The 16761-nt window shown below is 37.6% G+C and overlaps 1 protein-coding gene across 2 annotated transcripts in view; it reads right to left on the bottom strand.

The window, feature by feature from the left end:
- Nucleotides 1–9339: 9339 nt before the first annotated feature.
- The window catches only part of PPP3CA (protein phosphatase 3 catalytic subunit alpha), a 323280-nt gene continuing 315858 nt past the window's right edge, over nucleotides 9340–16761 (bottom strand). Inside the window, exons 13-14 of one of the 2 annotated variants that reach the window (XM_003829946.6) lie at nucleotides 15064–15093; nucleotides 9340–11959 (exon numbers count right to left, since the gene is read on the bottom strand). In XM_003829946.6, coding sequence (XP_003829994.1) covers nucleotides 11763–11959; nucleotides 15064–15093 — 227 coding nt within the window. In that variant the 3' untranslated portion in view covers nucleotides 9340–11762. The remainder of the gene's footprint in view (nucleotides 11960–15063; nucleotides 15094–16761) is intronic. The other variant, XM_003829947.6, reaches the window with a different exon arrangement.

The raw sequence follows: 16761 nt of genomic DNA on the forward strand, positions 1-16761 counted from the left end.
AAAACATTTGTTATGAGATTAATTAGCCACCTTCTATGCTGGTTCCCCAAAGTATCAGCTATGCCTTAGGACATACTCTGAGAAGAGTTTAAAGTTAAAATGTTCTTTACAAGAAAAGAATACTGGAAAATAAATTAAAATTGAAGGGGGGAAAAAGGGTTTCAGCGCAGATGACCTGGTTTGTGATGGAAAAAGAGGTCAGGTATAATGTAGCATTCCATTTCATTTTTAAAATGAAAAATGCCTACATATTGGCAGGAAAAGTCTGGTCTTCTGATTCAGCCAAGGAGGTCAGCTTAAAACTTTATTTTTTAAAGAAATAGATCGTATAACTGGTTGCTTGAAATTAATTGGAATTTGGTACAATTGGAGAACCATTTTCCCTGAAGACTCATTCCTCTTAAATTGAGCAAATGTCAGCAGCAGACATTAAAATACTAATGTTTGTCTTCTAATTCTCAAAGACGTATTGTGTGTGTTTCCTGTGGACATGTACACATGAACTTTCCTAGGCTCGTGTAAATGATTCATACCAGGCTGTCTGTGACCATTGATCCCTTAAATGAAAGCAGCATTTTAGAAACTATTAGTGAACTAGAAAAAGAAAGAATGATTAGAACTGTAAGTGTAACCCTTTCAGATTCCATGTCTTCTTTTTAAAACAAATATTCTTTATCTATTAGTATTTGGTTTTTATTAATTTCTTAACATTTAAATTTATATACATTAAAACTAGCTGTAGTTTCGATGTACATTTCTGAGTTTTAACACATGTATAGATTGATAGAACCACCAGCACAACCAAGTAAAAGAATAGTTCCATCACACTCCAAAATTCCTTCATCCTTTCTCTTTGACCTTTACCCCCACCACAACTCCTGAGAATCATTTGCCCATGTAACCTGTCACAATAGCTTTGCCTTTTCCAGAATGTCATGAAAATGGAATCTTATACTAAGTAATCTTTCGAGAGTGACTTCTGTTTGGGTCAACTCTTCATCATGTTTCCACACATCTTGTGGTAGCTTTTGTTCTGGGCTGTCCTTTTGAGGCCGTTTTCTATGATAGTTTCAGGATGTTTGTTAAGATAGAGGTACTGTCTTCTTTTGAGGCAAACATTGGGCATAATTGCTGGAGCTCCTTTTATAAGGCTGGGGCGGTGCAGGGGGGTTTCTTTCTCTTTTTCCTTTTTTTTTTTTTTTTTTCTGAGATGAAATCTCGCTCTGTCGCCCAGGCTAGAGTGCAATGGTGCCAACTCAACTCACTGCAACCACCACCTCCCAGCTTCAAGCGATTTTCCTACCTCAGTCTCCTGAGTAGCTGGGATTTCAGGCACCTGCCACCACACCTGGCTAATTGTTTTTGCATTTTTAGTAGAGACAGGCTATCACCATGTTGGCCAGGTCAGTCTCAAATTCCTGACCTCAAGTGCTTCACCCGCTTCAGCCTCTCAAAATGCTGGGATTACAAGAATGAGCCACCGTGCCTGGCTGGCCAAGGCTATGGGTTGTCTTTTTTTTTTTTTGAGACGGAGTCTCGCTCTGTCCCCCAGGCTGGAGTGCAGTGGTATGATCTTGGCTCACTGCAAGCTCTGCCTCCCGGGTTCACGCCATTCTCCTGCCTCAGCCTCTCGAGTAGCTGGGACTACAGGCGCCGGCACCACGCCCGGCTAATTTTTTGTATTTTTAGTAGAGACGAGATTTCACCATGTTAGCCAGGATGGTCTCGATCTCCTGACCTCGTGATCCGCCCGTCTCGACCTCCCCAAGTGCTGGGATTACAGGCGTGAGCCACTGTGCCTGGCCGGCTGTGGGTTTTCTAAGGTAGAGTTCCTCAGCTGTGACAAAAACTCATGTTCATCTGAGTCTGCCACTGCATTGTGCCCATGGGTTGGGGACTAGAGGAACTGACTGAATCATGAAGCACATGCTGGCTGCTGTGCTGTGAGTAATTAAGTGGTCTCTGACCCAGGAGTCTCTTGTTTTCTGTCAGCATCTATGACACTGTGGTAGGCAAAATTGTTAACTTTGAAGCAAGATAAAGCCTCAGACTCTTCACAATTCTTCATACTTCCTCCACTTAACATAATGTGTTTTGAGGCATTAGGTTATTTTATGTAGCATTAGTGTATCAGTTTCCTAGGGCTGCTGTAACAAACTATCAAAGGTTGGGTGGCTTAAAACAACACAAATTCATTTTCTCAGGAGTCTGGTGACCGCAAGTCTGAAATTAAGGTGCCAACTGGGCTGTGCTCTCTCTTGACATCTTTTCTTGATTCTTCCTGGCTTCTGGTGGTTTGCCAGAAACCATTTGTGTTCCTTGACTGGCAGTTGCATAACTAAAATCTGTTTTCTTTGCCACATGGCATTCTTCCTATGTATGTGTCTATTTTCATATGGCTCCTTTTATATGGACACCAGTCATATTGAATTAGGAAGCCACCCTATTCCACTATGACCTCTTCTTAACTAATTACATTTTCAATGGCCCTATTTCTAAATGAGGTCACATTGTGAGGTACTGGGGGTGGGGACTTCAACGTATCTTTTTATGGGGCGGGGTGGGGGGGACAATTCAACCTATAAAAAGTATTGTTATTGCTAACTGCTATTCCATTGGATAGATGTACTACAGTGTGTTTATCCATTTGTCTGTTGAAGAACATTTGTGTTATTTCCAGACTGGTAATTATGAGTGATGTAGCTAAATATTTGTATACAAGTTTTTGTGTGAACATAAGTACTTATTTCTGTAAGGTAACTATCTAGGAGTGGGATTGCTGGGTCATATAGTAACTTTATCTGAAACTGTTTTCCAGAGTAGCTGTATCATTTTTGGATTACCACCAGGAATATATAAGAGTTGTAGTTGCTCTGCATTCTCTCTCTTTTTTTTTTTTTTTGAGACAGAGTCTCGCTCTGTCACCCAGGCTGGAGTGCAATGGCGCAATCTCAGCTCACTGCAAGCTCCACCTCCTGGGTTCATGCCATTCTCCTGCCTCAGCCTCCCAAGTAGCTGGGACTACAGGTGCCTGCCACCACGTCCAGCTAATTTTTTGTATTTTCAGTAGAGACGGGGTTTCACCGTGTTAGCCAGGATGGTCTTGATCTCCTGACATTGTGATCCGCCCGCCTGGGCCTCCCAAAGTGCTGGGATTACAGGCGTGAGCCACCACGCCCGGCCCCTGCATTTTCTTAAACACTTAATGTTATCAGGTTTTTTGTGTGTAGGTTTCTTTTTTCCTACTCAAATAGATGTGTAGTGGTATCTCATTGTGGCTTTAATTTGCATTTCCCTACTAACTAATGATACTGAGCCTCTTTTCATATGCTTGTCATCTATATACGTTGTCTGGTATGTTTGTTCAATCTTTTGCACATTTTAAAATTTGTTATTAAACTTGGAGAGATTTGTATATATTCTGTATACAAATTGTCTGATAGATGTGATTTGAACACATTTTCTTTCAGACAATTGTTTGTTCTTTCATTTTCTTAACACTGCCTTTTACAAAGGAAAAAATTATAATTTTGATGTGGTCTAATTTATCTTTTTTTCTTCCATTCTGGTTTATGCTTTTGGTGTCATTTATGTGAACTCTTTGCCTAATCCTAGGTCACAAAGATATTGTTCTATGCTTTTATCTAAAGATTTTATACTTAGTATTTTAGATTTTGTAAATCCATGTTCCATTTTGAGTTAATTTTTGTACAAGGTATGAGGTAGAGGTCAAATTCCTTTTTTCTGCCAATGGATCTCCAATTGTCTACCACTAATTTGCTGAAAAGTTATCTATTCACCATTGAAATATCTTTGTACATTTCTCGATTGACCATTTGTGAGTCTATCTCTGGACCTTCTGCTCTGTTCCACAAATTTATGTCTCCATCCTTCCATCAATACCACATTTTTTATTACTATAGATTTGGAGTAAATTTTAAAACTGGCTAATGTGAATCTTCCAACTTTGTTGGACTTTGAAAAACATTTTGGCTATTCTAGTTCTTTAATCTTTCTACAATACATAGATTTTAGAATCAGTTTGTCTATATCTACAAGGAAAACTTGCCAGGGTTTTGATTGGGATTGCATTAAATCTAGACAGCCAATTCATTTGAGAATTGACATCTTAGCTACAGTAAGTCTTCCAATCAACTGAGCTCTAATGAACTCAGTGTCTTTCCATTTTGTAGGTTTTCTTAGATTTTTTTTATCAGCATCTTGTAATTTTATAATTTTTGTTTTCAATTGTATACATATCTTAAAAAACTTGAGGAAAAAAACCTATTATTTTTACCTACTTACTGTTATCTCTTCAAAATTCACTTAGTAATTCTCCCCTTGTTGTTTCTACCACTTTAAAATTACAAAGTCATAAACTTTGTCCAATCCTTATTAGACTCTTACATGGAAAGATTCACCTTAACCAAAATAAATATATCATAAGTGGCCAGGCGCAGTAGCTCACACCTGTAATCCTAGCACTTTGGGAGGCCGAGGCAGGCGGATCACGAGGTCAGGAGATCGAGACCATCCTGGCTAACAGAGTGAAACCCCATCTCTACTAAAAATACAAAAAAAATTAGCCGGGCGTGGTGGCAGGTGCCTGTAGTCCCAGCTACTCGGGAGGCTGAGGCAGGAGAATGGCGTGAACCCGGGAGCGGAGGTTGCAGTGAGCCGAGATCACGCCACTGCACTCCAGCCTGGGAGACAGAGTGAGACTCCATCTCAAAACAAAACAAAAAAAAGAAAAAGAAAAAGAAAAAGAAAAACAAAAAGAAAGAAATATATCATAAGTATTATTCTTTTGTCCTCCCCATCTAGATTTACTATGCCTCTGTCAAGGTAGTGGTTACATTACTGTGGTAAGCAATGAATTCAGTTTCGTCTTATTTATAGGCTACTTTGGTAGTATTTTCCAGTAGTGAAACAGTGTTGCATGAGGAAGTGATGCCAGGAGCTGTGACCATCCTTGCAACCACAAGGATGGAAGCCAATAGAAGAATAGTGTGAGAAGGATAGAAACAGCCTCAGTCCTTGGTGATGCTGTTGAGCCACCAAACTAACTTTGGGCCCTCGAAGTCGCAGATGTCCTTGTCTGGGAATTGTAAATGTCTCTGTGGTTTGAACCCAGTTAGGTATTTTGTTACTTGCAGCCGAAATACCTCCTGATACAAACACTGATTTGGCTCCATCTTAGCTTCTCATTCTCATCACTTTTTGTGCCCCACCCCTCCTTTGCTTTAACCAAGTGGTCAACATATCACTATTTTTCTGGATCTTTTCCTCTCCTCTCACTTTTTCCTCTCACACTGGAGCCCCCTCTATGCCTGCCCCCTCTGCAGCCTCTCCAGCTTTCTTCTAGGTAGGAAGATTCCAACCAAGTCAGCTTTGCCTAGGTTTTTCTGACTACACCTACCTTCTCAGCTGCCCACCACACTCACAGGTGCTCACACACGCATACACAGTCTTCACCTACGGACTATCTGAAGCACTCATTTGACTCTGCATGCTGCTGAATACAACAATAACTGAAGTTTACTGAGTGCCTATTTTCTGCCAGGCACCATGCCTACTACTTTATTTGCATCATCCCTTTTGAAACCCATGAAAAGCTTATGAACTAATTACTGTCATTGCCTTCATATCACCAGGGAGAAAATGAGATTTAAAGAAGCTTAGTTTCTCAAGTTCACACAGACATCTAATAAGTATCAGAGCTATAAAAATTCCAACCCAGGCCTAACTGTAGGCCAGGACTGGTGTCAAGAACCTTATACAGAAGTGAGTACATGTGGCACACACATTGATTTATTTTCACTGCCACTGCATATTGTGAGAGACTAGATTTTGTCTTGAATTTCACTGTACTCCTTTCTCTGCCACAGGCCTAGTAGAAATAGCTACACAATAATGCACCCAGTTGATCAGGTGGTAGTCCTCTCCCCAAGCACTCTCACATTCTCCAGCTGTGGCCTTCCCCTCTCTATAAACACAGCTATCTTTATTAGCCTGTGACTAGCCCTGCCAGAACCATATGAGTTAAATTTTACTAAGATGTTAATAGCTGACAAAGGTTGGTGGTTTCCTTCTCTGATTTGTATCTTAAAAAAAAAAAAAAAAAAGATTTTTAGAGAAGGTGTTTTGAACTCAAAGGAATGACTCATGGTAAAACTTCCGGAAGGTAAACAGTGTTGAATATATATTCAAAAGGCATTTTGTGAGCAAATTCTGGCAAGCTGATGGTGATAATGGGTGTGGTTGTTATGGTAAGGTAGGGTGGTGTGAAATAAGCAATCTTTTCAATATGAAAGCATTCCATTCTCTTCAAGGCACAGGCAACTTTTTTCATTGATTCTTCACCAGGAATCTCCAGATACTCCACCACCACTTATCTCCTTTTTCTGGGTGAAGTCTAATACACTAAAACAACAACAACAACAAAACCACCGCTTTCTTCTCATAACCTTTTCAGTTGTGAATGTTGTATTACATACTTAAATAATTCCCACATTTTTGTGTAAATTCATATCCATTAAACAACTATATATGAAAATTAAATTAATCATGCATAATCTTGTGTAACAGCCGTGTTAAGTAGTAAAATATTTGCCTGTGCTAGAAAATCTGTAGAAATAAAAATATAGAACTGAAATTTAAGTTAGCTTTAGAAATAAATTGGACTAGGTTTCTCAAACTTGTCTGATCCACAAGAATTTTGGTGGATGCTTATTAAAATGTAGGCTCCACTCCAGACCTTTGGGGACCAGGAAATTCTTACGAGAAAGAACAGGTAACATTGAACTGGGGTAAGTGTTTCAGCTGTTCTTCAATAAGGGTTTGCCATTTGGAATCTGGGAGTGCCCATACCATAAGGCCATGCCAAAAAATATTTTATTTCTCCTTCCCTACCTCCCCTTCTTCCAAGAAACACTATGCCAGGCAGTGTTTCATCCTAAGAATGCAAAGATAGCAACAATGCTCACTGCAGTGCCAGATAGACAATAAACAAACAATTACATGCAGTGGATTAAGTGTCAAAACGGAGGTAGTACAGGATACTGTGTGCTTAGAGAGGAGGAAATGACTCATTCCAGTATTTAAGACACATCTGAAATCTGCACATAGAAGATGCAAATTGAGGAAGCCTGGTGTCTTCTGAACATTGTGAGAAGTCCACTATGGCCGAAGCTCAGGGTCAAGTTTGGGGTAGATGAGATTGGCAGGAATCAGATTGTGAATACACTTACATGCCACCTTGTAAGGCTCTCTGCAGGACAGTCCTGCAGACAATCTGGAGTTGTTGAGAAGCCTAAATGTTTCCAGCAATTGGTATAAAAAGATTTGAAAATATAACGTGACAAAAATGCCTTAGGGGTGAAGTTTAAGTCAACTTTGTTCTAAGCTAATATTCTATAGTCAATTAAAACTTTGATAATCTAGTGGAGACTCTTTTCAGCTGATATACAGCAAAATACATAAAAGAGCTGCTTTGGTTGATGCAGAAAGCTCAGTCCCATGTCAGTATTCCTGGAAATACAAGCTTCTAGCCAACAGTTTGCAAATCAAAGTTCTGTGTTTTCGGAAGACTGAATAATTGCATGGATATTTAGAATCTTACGATTGAAGGGTAATTTAGATATCACCTAGTTCAATGTCTATCTTTGAAGAGAGTTTCTTCAACTACATCCAGTATAACTCCTTCCAGGCAGCATCACTCAGGAGGTGTCTAGGCACTGAATAAAGTTTGCCCAGGTTTTAACACTTGCAGCAAAGGGGAGGCACTTGCACTCTCCTGCAGCTTACTCTCTGGTTAAGCAGAGTCATTCCTTAAGCATCTATCCTATGGTAATTAGGCATCTTTCTGATTTAAAGAACGTCTTTTGGGATAACCAACTTGGTATTATATCTATCATGACTTCTGCTGCTCACCTTTTAAGTTTCTTCAGTCCTTCCTTAAAACAGACTCTCTCTCCTGCTGGGTCTCCATTCTCCTACATGCATTCCGATTTGACAATGTTGCCTTTTCAAAATTCCATCGCCAGACATAGATGCAACAATTCTTTCACTACTTTCTGCCTCCCATTTCTATGCATGCATTTTTTAAAAAAGACATTTGTCCTGAAAGGGCCTGGTCAGGGGCTTTTCTGGCTAATATTACATTAAAATATATAAAGAAGGGATATCCATGAAACGAAAAGAGCAGCTCAGTGTTAAGCCTGACAGTGACTCACTGTACAATGGAATGCTGACATTTAACATTATAATAAAAACTGGTATGTTGTTAAGACTGGCAGGCATTTTGTGTGTGTATGTGGAAAAAATAAGAACCTAGAACAGTGAAAGGAACATGGCAGAGACCTGGTGTTTGAGCAATGAATAAAATAAAAAGCCACATAACAAGGGAAAAGGACATCTCTTCAGTTGAGGAGATCTCAAATTTGTTCAACCCAAGGGGCTTTCAGTTTTGAAGAAACTGGTGGGGCAAACTGAAAGGTCCCCTTTTCTAAATGGAGTGTGACAAGAGGGATCCAGTGAGTGAGAGACATGAAGTAGTAAGGTGAAAGTGTGAGACATTTAAGACAGACCATTCCCATGGTGCCTCCTACGGGGCTGACTTCATGTTGGGGGCCCTGGTTTCTGAGTAGAAAAATAGATGTGTATTAAAATTTATTTCACATGGGATGTGGCAAGGGTGAAAGGGAAGAAGTGTTTCAGGATAAGGCCATTCTGAGGGTTTCAGCATCACCATGACACCACGTTCTGGGCTGATGCCACGAGATACTTCCAGCTTTGATGTCATCCTAAGTCATACACTGTAGATGGGCAGAGATGTTTCTCTTCCCCTCCAGTTCGTTCACCTCATCGCACACGTTTGGTCTCTGAAGATTTTTCTTTTTCTCAAATACCATTTACGGAGAACAGAAGTAGAGGATATTTTAGACAGGAAAAACAGCTGATGCAGGATCAGTCAAATCTAGCTCTTCATTCTTGAAAACAGTTGAAAATTCAGCACTGAGTTTGAATCCCATGAGAGTGAAGTCACCGTGGGGACTGGGTGCAGGAGGTCGGGGGACAGGAGGTTGTTTCTGTGTGTATGTCTGTGTCTGTGTGTGTAACCAGAGGTACACTGGCATGAGCAACTAAAGATTTCTATAATTTCTCCAAAAGTGAAGGAGAGAAACCTAATAACTGATGGTCTAGAAAGGTTATCCCTTTTGAAGAAATAACTAGTTCTCTATCAACTTTTTTTGAGAGACCAAACGATTATGGAAAAATACACAGTATTACTTTCCTAACCACTCATCAGAAAGACCAAGCAATACTCACATCAACTGCTTATTTTAATGTCAAATGTTTATTTCTATGCCATAGTTGCCTCAGCACAATTTGTAAAAGAAAGGAATCCAAAAAAATGAATTTTTTTTAGTCAGGATATTTTCTCTGCAGTTATAAGAAAGAAAATAAACACCATGATACCAGAATCACCATTTCTTTCACATCATTCTAGTAAGTTGCATCTAAATATTTTCCTTGGTTGCCACTTTTTTTAGGATGGAGAAATATCCACAGGAAAAAATGTCTGAATTCATTAAAATAACCTTGGGATAGTCTTTGCCAGACTGTATCGACAACATCTTTGTTTGGGTATGCTATATCGCTAATTGCCATATTCTTATTATTTAATATAACAGGCATACTTTATTATATAAAACAAAGTGCACTAAAGATGAACGATGTTACAAACAAACTGAAATTTGGTGTATCTTAAATCTTCGGGTGATGATTAGATAGTAGCTGAAGCGTGGGTATACAAATTTCTTATTAATACAAATGCAACTCTTTTCTGTGATGAAAATGCACTTAGTAGCCTAGTACTTTTTGCTTTAGCAGATAGGGCATCCAATACAACTGAAACAACCTGATAAATTAATTTTATTTTTCAATAAAAAGGAATGCTCTGGTTTTTTAACTGGCTCCTTGAGGAAGCCAGAAGATGGCATCTGCTCTTTAAATAGACTTCTCTTATCTGATTTGAGACACAAATCCACCAAGATTCTTTCTTACAGTGGAAGTAGGCACCACCCCTCAGATCACGAGGCCCCTAGGAAGAAGCCTGTGGAAATCAGCCTGTGATGTGTGGTGGTGGGCCAGCACCTAGAAGACACATGGTGGTTGTGCACATAAATCCCTTCAGCGGACTCAGTGGAAGGATGAGAATTCTGTAAGTTCATGCACATTTTATTGAGTAGTAATATAAAATGCTTTTTCTTTTTCATTGTTACAAGTGCATGCTTTGATTGCCAACATGTCAGAAGTCAAATTACAAAGGCAAGGCTTTAGGCTGTAGTGAATTACTTGGGCACTTATACAATTGTTAAAAAATATGAATGGACTTTTGTTGTTGTTGTTTTCAGAATGAACCAGTTGTAACCCGTAACTGATATACAAAGGGAAAAAAGTGAAAAAAGTACATATTTTGTGGCACATGACAGAACAGAACAAAATAACTAAACTGTTATGACATTAACAGTTACCATGCATTTAGAGTTTCACATGTAACTACAAACTTATTATAATTTCACAAGGTTTGCTAAACATGCTAACCATCTACATGTGCACTGACAAGCTTATGTTAAAAACTTTAAAGAATACTCTCCCCTTTAGATTTTTTCAAAGCTTTTTTTGATTACAAAATTTCAAAGGCATTAAGCATTTTAGAGAATATAAAGTACGCCAGTATACATACATTTCCAGTATATGTCAGACCACTAAGCGCATTACAGTCCCATACAGGCCGATACAGCCATTTTTTTTTTTTCTTAAAAAACATGCATAGGCAGATTTTTTTTTTTTTTACAGAATATAGATGCTTTATCACTGTACTTAATATGGTGTCTTGTTCACTATACTTAAAAATGCACCACTCATAAATATTTAATTCAGCAAGCCACAACCAAGACTTGATTTTATCAACAAAAACCCCTAAATATAAACAGCAAAAAAGATAGATATAATTATTCCAGTTTTTTTAAAACTTAAAGAAAAGATATTCCATTGCCAAATTAATAAGATAAGTGTTATATGGAAAGAAGGGCATTCAAGCACACTAAAGAAACCTGAGGTAAGCATAATCTGTACAAAATTAAACTGTCCTTTTTGGCATTTTAACAAATTTGCAACGTTCTTTTTTTTCTTTTTCTGTTTTTTTTTTTTTTTTAAGACTGCCTAATTCAGTTTATAGCCATTGTCTGACAAGAGTAGCAAAACATTATCAATAAATAGTCCTTAGTTTGTACATCATTTTGTTAAAAATGTTTGATGTCATCCATTTTTAGTGCTGCGACTGTAAACGTACAATAGAGTAAGAAATTAGACAAAGTTTTCATGTCCAGTAACAGAATAAAAGGCCTTTCATTAACCTATCTAGAAGTCCCCAATGCAGTAGGAAAACATGTTCATTCCCCTAACATTGCAGTATATACTAGCATTAGCTTTCTTTTTAAAATTTTTTTTCTCTATAAGCATTTTTAAAAGGCATACCCAAAAGAGGTGTTTAATCACCATCCCCACCAAAATATAGTTTATTATCTCTCTCCCTCTTTTTTAATGATAGTGTAAACTGAATCCAATTCCTGGCCCCCAGAGCAAATAAGCTACTGTCAGAGGCAAGAACATCCAACTGCTGATATGCAGCAATCCCCATCATGCCCCGCAGCTCAAAAAAAAAAAAAAAAAAAAAAAAAGTGAACAGGAAGTGGTCACTGAATATTGCTGCTATTACTGCCATTGCTGTCCGTGCCGTTAGTCTCTGAGGTGAGAGCCTTGTTGATGGAGTTAAGGTTGGCGTCAGAGGGCATGGCATCTCTGCGAGGTGGCATCCTCTCATTAATTCGGTCTAAGCCCTTGGCTTCCTCGAAGCTAGTGATCTTATGTTGTGGTGAAAATCCTTTGATAGCTAAACAGAAAATCATTAAAAAAAGAAAACCAGGATTATCCAAAGGAAAACAAAGGGCACAGCTGTTGCAGCAGGTGATGTTAGAGATTTCTCAGTGAGAGGGAATCCTTCAGTGAAGAACAAAGTGACGGGACCTGCACACCACACAACAGACTCCTTACCATACTCGGAAGTAACCAAAGGTTTGAAAACAGCCAATGTCTCTTGCCAACCAAAATGTCCTCTTGAAGTTATTAAGATGTAAGCATTTCTCCTGTCTTCATGAAAGTTTAGATCAAAGAAATCCAAAGTGGACACATAAAGAGGAAAGCTGCTTTCAGGGACAAGCCTCCAGAACCAGCATCAACTGGCCACATCATAAGCATCAAACACCTTAACCTAGACAGGCTGCAGCATGTCCCTCTTTGTATTCCTCCATTGTGCTAGGTAATGGCAAATTCAGTGGAATCAGTATGTTTGCTATACCTAAAAACCTAGCAAAGGGCTTAAAGCAGGAGCTAAAAGGAATTAACCGGGGCATTTCCATGCCATCTCAGAATCCCAGAAAGAACTTCTTGACAAGCAACTCAATGATGACATGAAAAAAAATGAAATTATAAACTCCTGTCTCCACTTAACTTTGGAAGCATGTGGAGTGAGTGACAAGGTAAGAGAAACTCAAAAAAAAAAAAAATCAAGATAAGGTCACTAGGTAGAAACGTATTGTCTGCCCTTCAGCAGTGAACAGGTCAAACTGATGTTCATCTGGTATCCATTACTGCCTAAATGAAAGAAAAACTCAGTAGATCAATGTAGATGTAAGTGATGGTTAAATAATAACAAGGAAAAAAAATGCCTTTCACAATATTTAGCAAAAATGAATTGAACTGGTTTTGGTCCTATTCAATTAAAACATGGAATTCTCAAAGTGGGAATGATATTTGATTTTTTAAAAAAGTAATCTTTAGTGTGCTACAGAGATAGGTAAGGCATTTGTACAAAAAACTTAATGATTTCTTCAGTGAGTACACCAACTGGTGAGCTGCAAATAAAACACATAAATGGGGAACCAATGACATCAGTTTGCTTTACTCCCTGTGAAGTGCAAGCCAGATATTTCAGGGCCAATCACCAATGCTCAATTGGGCTGCATCACCATGGCTGATTAAGGATAATTTCATGGTACCTTTATCCTCCCAACCTTATTTGGGGAAAAAAAAAAAAAAAAAAAAGGAAAGCAGTTTCAAGCTGAAACTTTACCAGCCACTCCTACACAAATGTGCAGTGCCTTTTATTAGTATGGATGAGATTCCTAAAAGATATACACAGTTGTTTCAATACTCATTAAAAGATGAGAAATAGTTTTTCCCCCCCTCTGCATTTTAAAGGTTAGCATAATGGTGATTAGTCAACTGTGAGAGGAATAAGATGGGAAAATGGGGAAAGACCAAGGCCCAAAGCAAAGCTTGTTAATTCTTCTCTAATTTAGTAATAAATTGCAAAATAATAGAGCTGTCTAACGAGCACCCACCCTGAAAACTAACTCAGTTATTTTGAAATACAAAAGAATAGCATGAAGTGGTACTCTACTGTCTTTTTTAGACTACTGTGAATATAATTTCATCATAATTAACAGGTATAAAAGTTTGTCATCATTATCATTTATGAAATGATTTAATTAATTTAAATGGTAAAAGTGAAATTTCTAGGTTTTAAAAGCCAATAGTGTGGGAGTGTTAAAATTAAAAATCTAGCTAGAACAATGGATACTTCTGGAATGGGGCTCCATTTCTAATCATTTTTGTCATCCTGGTATGGAAGAATGTGCTCTGCTGTAGTTGCTGGTCAGACAATGGGTATTAGCAATTTACATTGGTAGTATACTTAACACAACACAGAGTCACAGAAACCACAGAAAACAGCCAAACTATCAACAAGAATGCACACTGCAGATTAGAATTTGCCAAGAGGAATAGAGAATTCCCACATAAATAGCAGTTTATTCACTGCTATTTAGGAAGCAGTTGTATTTTCTCTTACAGTGCTATTGTTTCCCCTACCATATCCAAATCATGTACAAATTGGAAGAGTCTAAAGTGGCACTTTTTATATCACACCAAAGGACCATATGCACATAATTTTGAGAAAAACAAAAAAGTTACCTTGCAAGAACAAAATACAACTGAAGAATTTTGTTTTAAAGGGGAACTTCAAATTATTATTTTTGAAATTTCCAAAGGATATGGTATGTATAATATTAAAAACTATTTTGATATGCAATTCTCTTATAACTATATATTTAAACAACAGTCAAGTAAAAAGCAAATACTAAAGGGTCGACTCTACTGTCCTTGAGCAGTGCTAGAACACAGCTGGAGATGGACACTTCTTGATGTCCCCTGCAGCTCCTAGTACAGTGCCTGGCACAAAGCAGACACTCAGTACACATTCATCAATTGAGTGCTACTTGATACTCGCTATTCTTGTCATCGGCCACTTCCACAGCCACTAGATGCTTTTGAACTTTTTATAATATTTTGCTGGTGTTAATTCTCATACAAATACCAGTAGGTTACAATTTGATTTAAGATTACCAGAACTGTTCATCTCATATACAGCTGTCTCATGTTGGAATATTTTTTAGAGATACAAATTAATGTTGAACTACAACAAAGCACTATTTTAATGAACATTTTTTTCCTTTGGCTACAAACTTCTGAAGACTAGAATTAAGATGGCTATTTTTATTCTCTTCAGTGCTGCCTGAAAGTGATTTGAGGGAGGGACATGGTTCAGCTCAAAGATTATTGTTTTATAAGCTACTGGTCAAAACAGCTGCCATAACCCCCACCCCACATCATTCAAAATATATAATCCTTTTGTTTTCTGTGATTATACTATTCATCATATACAAAAGTCAAACATAGCTTTAAGGGAAAGAAACAAACAAACAAACCATAGAAGGACATTTTCCCCTTTAAAGCAAGAACATTTTGGTTAATACTGAGCCACAACTGTTAGCTCAACACCCACACACTCTGTACAAGCTACAGCAAAAAAATGAATACACCCAGCAGAGCCCTTATCTGTTGCAGGTACAACAGAAAGGGGACTGGCCAATTTACCTTCATCAGCCTCAATAGCCTCAACAGTAGCTGAAGAGAAGAAAGGGGGTGCAAAATGAATGAGAAAAATGAGCAGAGGATTTTTTAACTCTAAGAACAAATCAGTGACCATCAAAGGAGCTAAGAGAACTAATGTTCCTGTAAGTGCTAGATTCTGGCACAGACAACAAAACAGAAATGCTAAAAAAAAAAAAAAAAAAAAAGAAAAAATGCCACAGAAATTATACATTTAATTTATGAGCTGGATACGCCTATCTGAATTAAATGTTTTGGTTTTTGCCCACTAAATAAATAACAAACAATTAACCCTTTAGGAAAACACTTAGGAAAATTTCTTTTACATGGACTGAATTATAAGAGATTATATAAATCTCAACTGTGCTTCTGACTCACACAGAATACTATATAACCTCTGCTATGCTTGGTGATTTAGTTTTAAAATGCCAGACAAAATGGCAGAATTTGAAGCAGTGCCACAATATCAGTGGGATCATTCACACTATTTAATATTAAACAGCACTATTTCCTGATGTGATGGAAAAGCAGGGAGATTCAAATTTAAAGGAAAAATAAAAGTCAGGGTGTCTAAGGAGATAATGGATGTGACTCTTTAAAGATAAACACATCAGGCATTACTAGATTTGGGGGTCGGTGGGTAGGAAGAGGGTGAAGGAAAAGGAAAAAAGGAAACGAATGATATAATCTGGACTTCTTTTTCCAGCAAGCCCAATTATGTTTTCTTTTCCTTAGTGGAATATCCTTTTTGGAAGTAAAATTCTTAAAATGTTACAAATCAAGTGGTAACGTGCCAGTAGTGGCAATAATTCTATCAGCATTTTAAAGAATAGGCAGCCTAAATACTGAATATACAGAAACAGCATATTTCAGAGGCAGAACTTGAAAAGCCCACTGCTTTATCAGCAATTTTTGTAATAAGGTTAGGGTCTAAACTTCCACTATATAAGTATATGAGTCTTTCTATGTTATTAAGATTAGTTTATACTTCCCTAATGAAATCTTAAAATGCAAAACTTCTCTGTAACTCCAAAATGTTTAATATTAAAATTCTACCCCTTGACTTTAATTTGCATTTTTCTTATAATTCAAGATTTTAAAACTACAGCAACTGCAAAATGTGCACTATAACTTACTTACGGTGGATTCTAGATTCCTTATGATAAAAATGGAGAATGGTTATCACCATGGAGAGAGAGTACATAGCAAAGTTGTAAGTAGTCTACCCTTTTAGACAAATTGAAGGGCATCAGGCAATACATTTTGGAGTCGTATCAATGTATGTGGTTTAAAATATATAGTAAGTTTTCAAACCCATATAGAAAGGTTCCAACCCATATGTCTTTTATGTGTATGTGTGTTTGTGTGTAGGTTCAACCATAGAAAAACACAAACCAATGGATTTAAAAGAAAAGAAAACCAAATAACCTAAGTAAAAACACAAGTGAAAATCTGGAAATGAAACAAAGAACTGGAAAAACTTAAGTAACGTAAGTTTAAAAGTAAAGCAAAACATCCAGAATCACACCAGCACTGACATATTAGAACTATGTACTGCCCACTATTAAATGTTCTAAAGCGAATGTTAAATGAACACTATTAAATGTGTTCTAAAGCCCACAGTTTCTGATAATACACTTGCTGTGCCTTAAAATGTGCTTATCAGAAACTAGATTTCAGTCA

This window comes from Pan paniscus, chromosome 3 (genome assembly GCF_029289425.2).
Source record: "Pan paniscus chromosome 3, NHGRI_mPanPan1-v2.0_pri, whole genome shotgun sequence".
Lineage (NCBI taxonomy): Eukaryota > Metazoa > Chordata > Mammalia > Primates > Hominidae > Pan > Pan paniscus.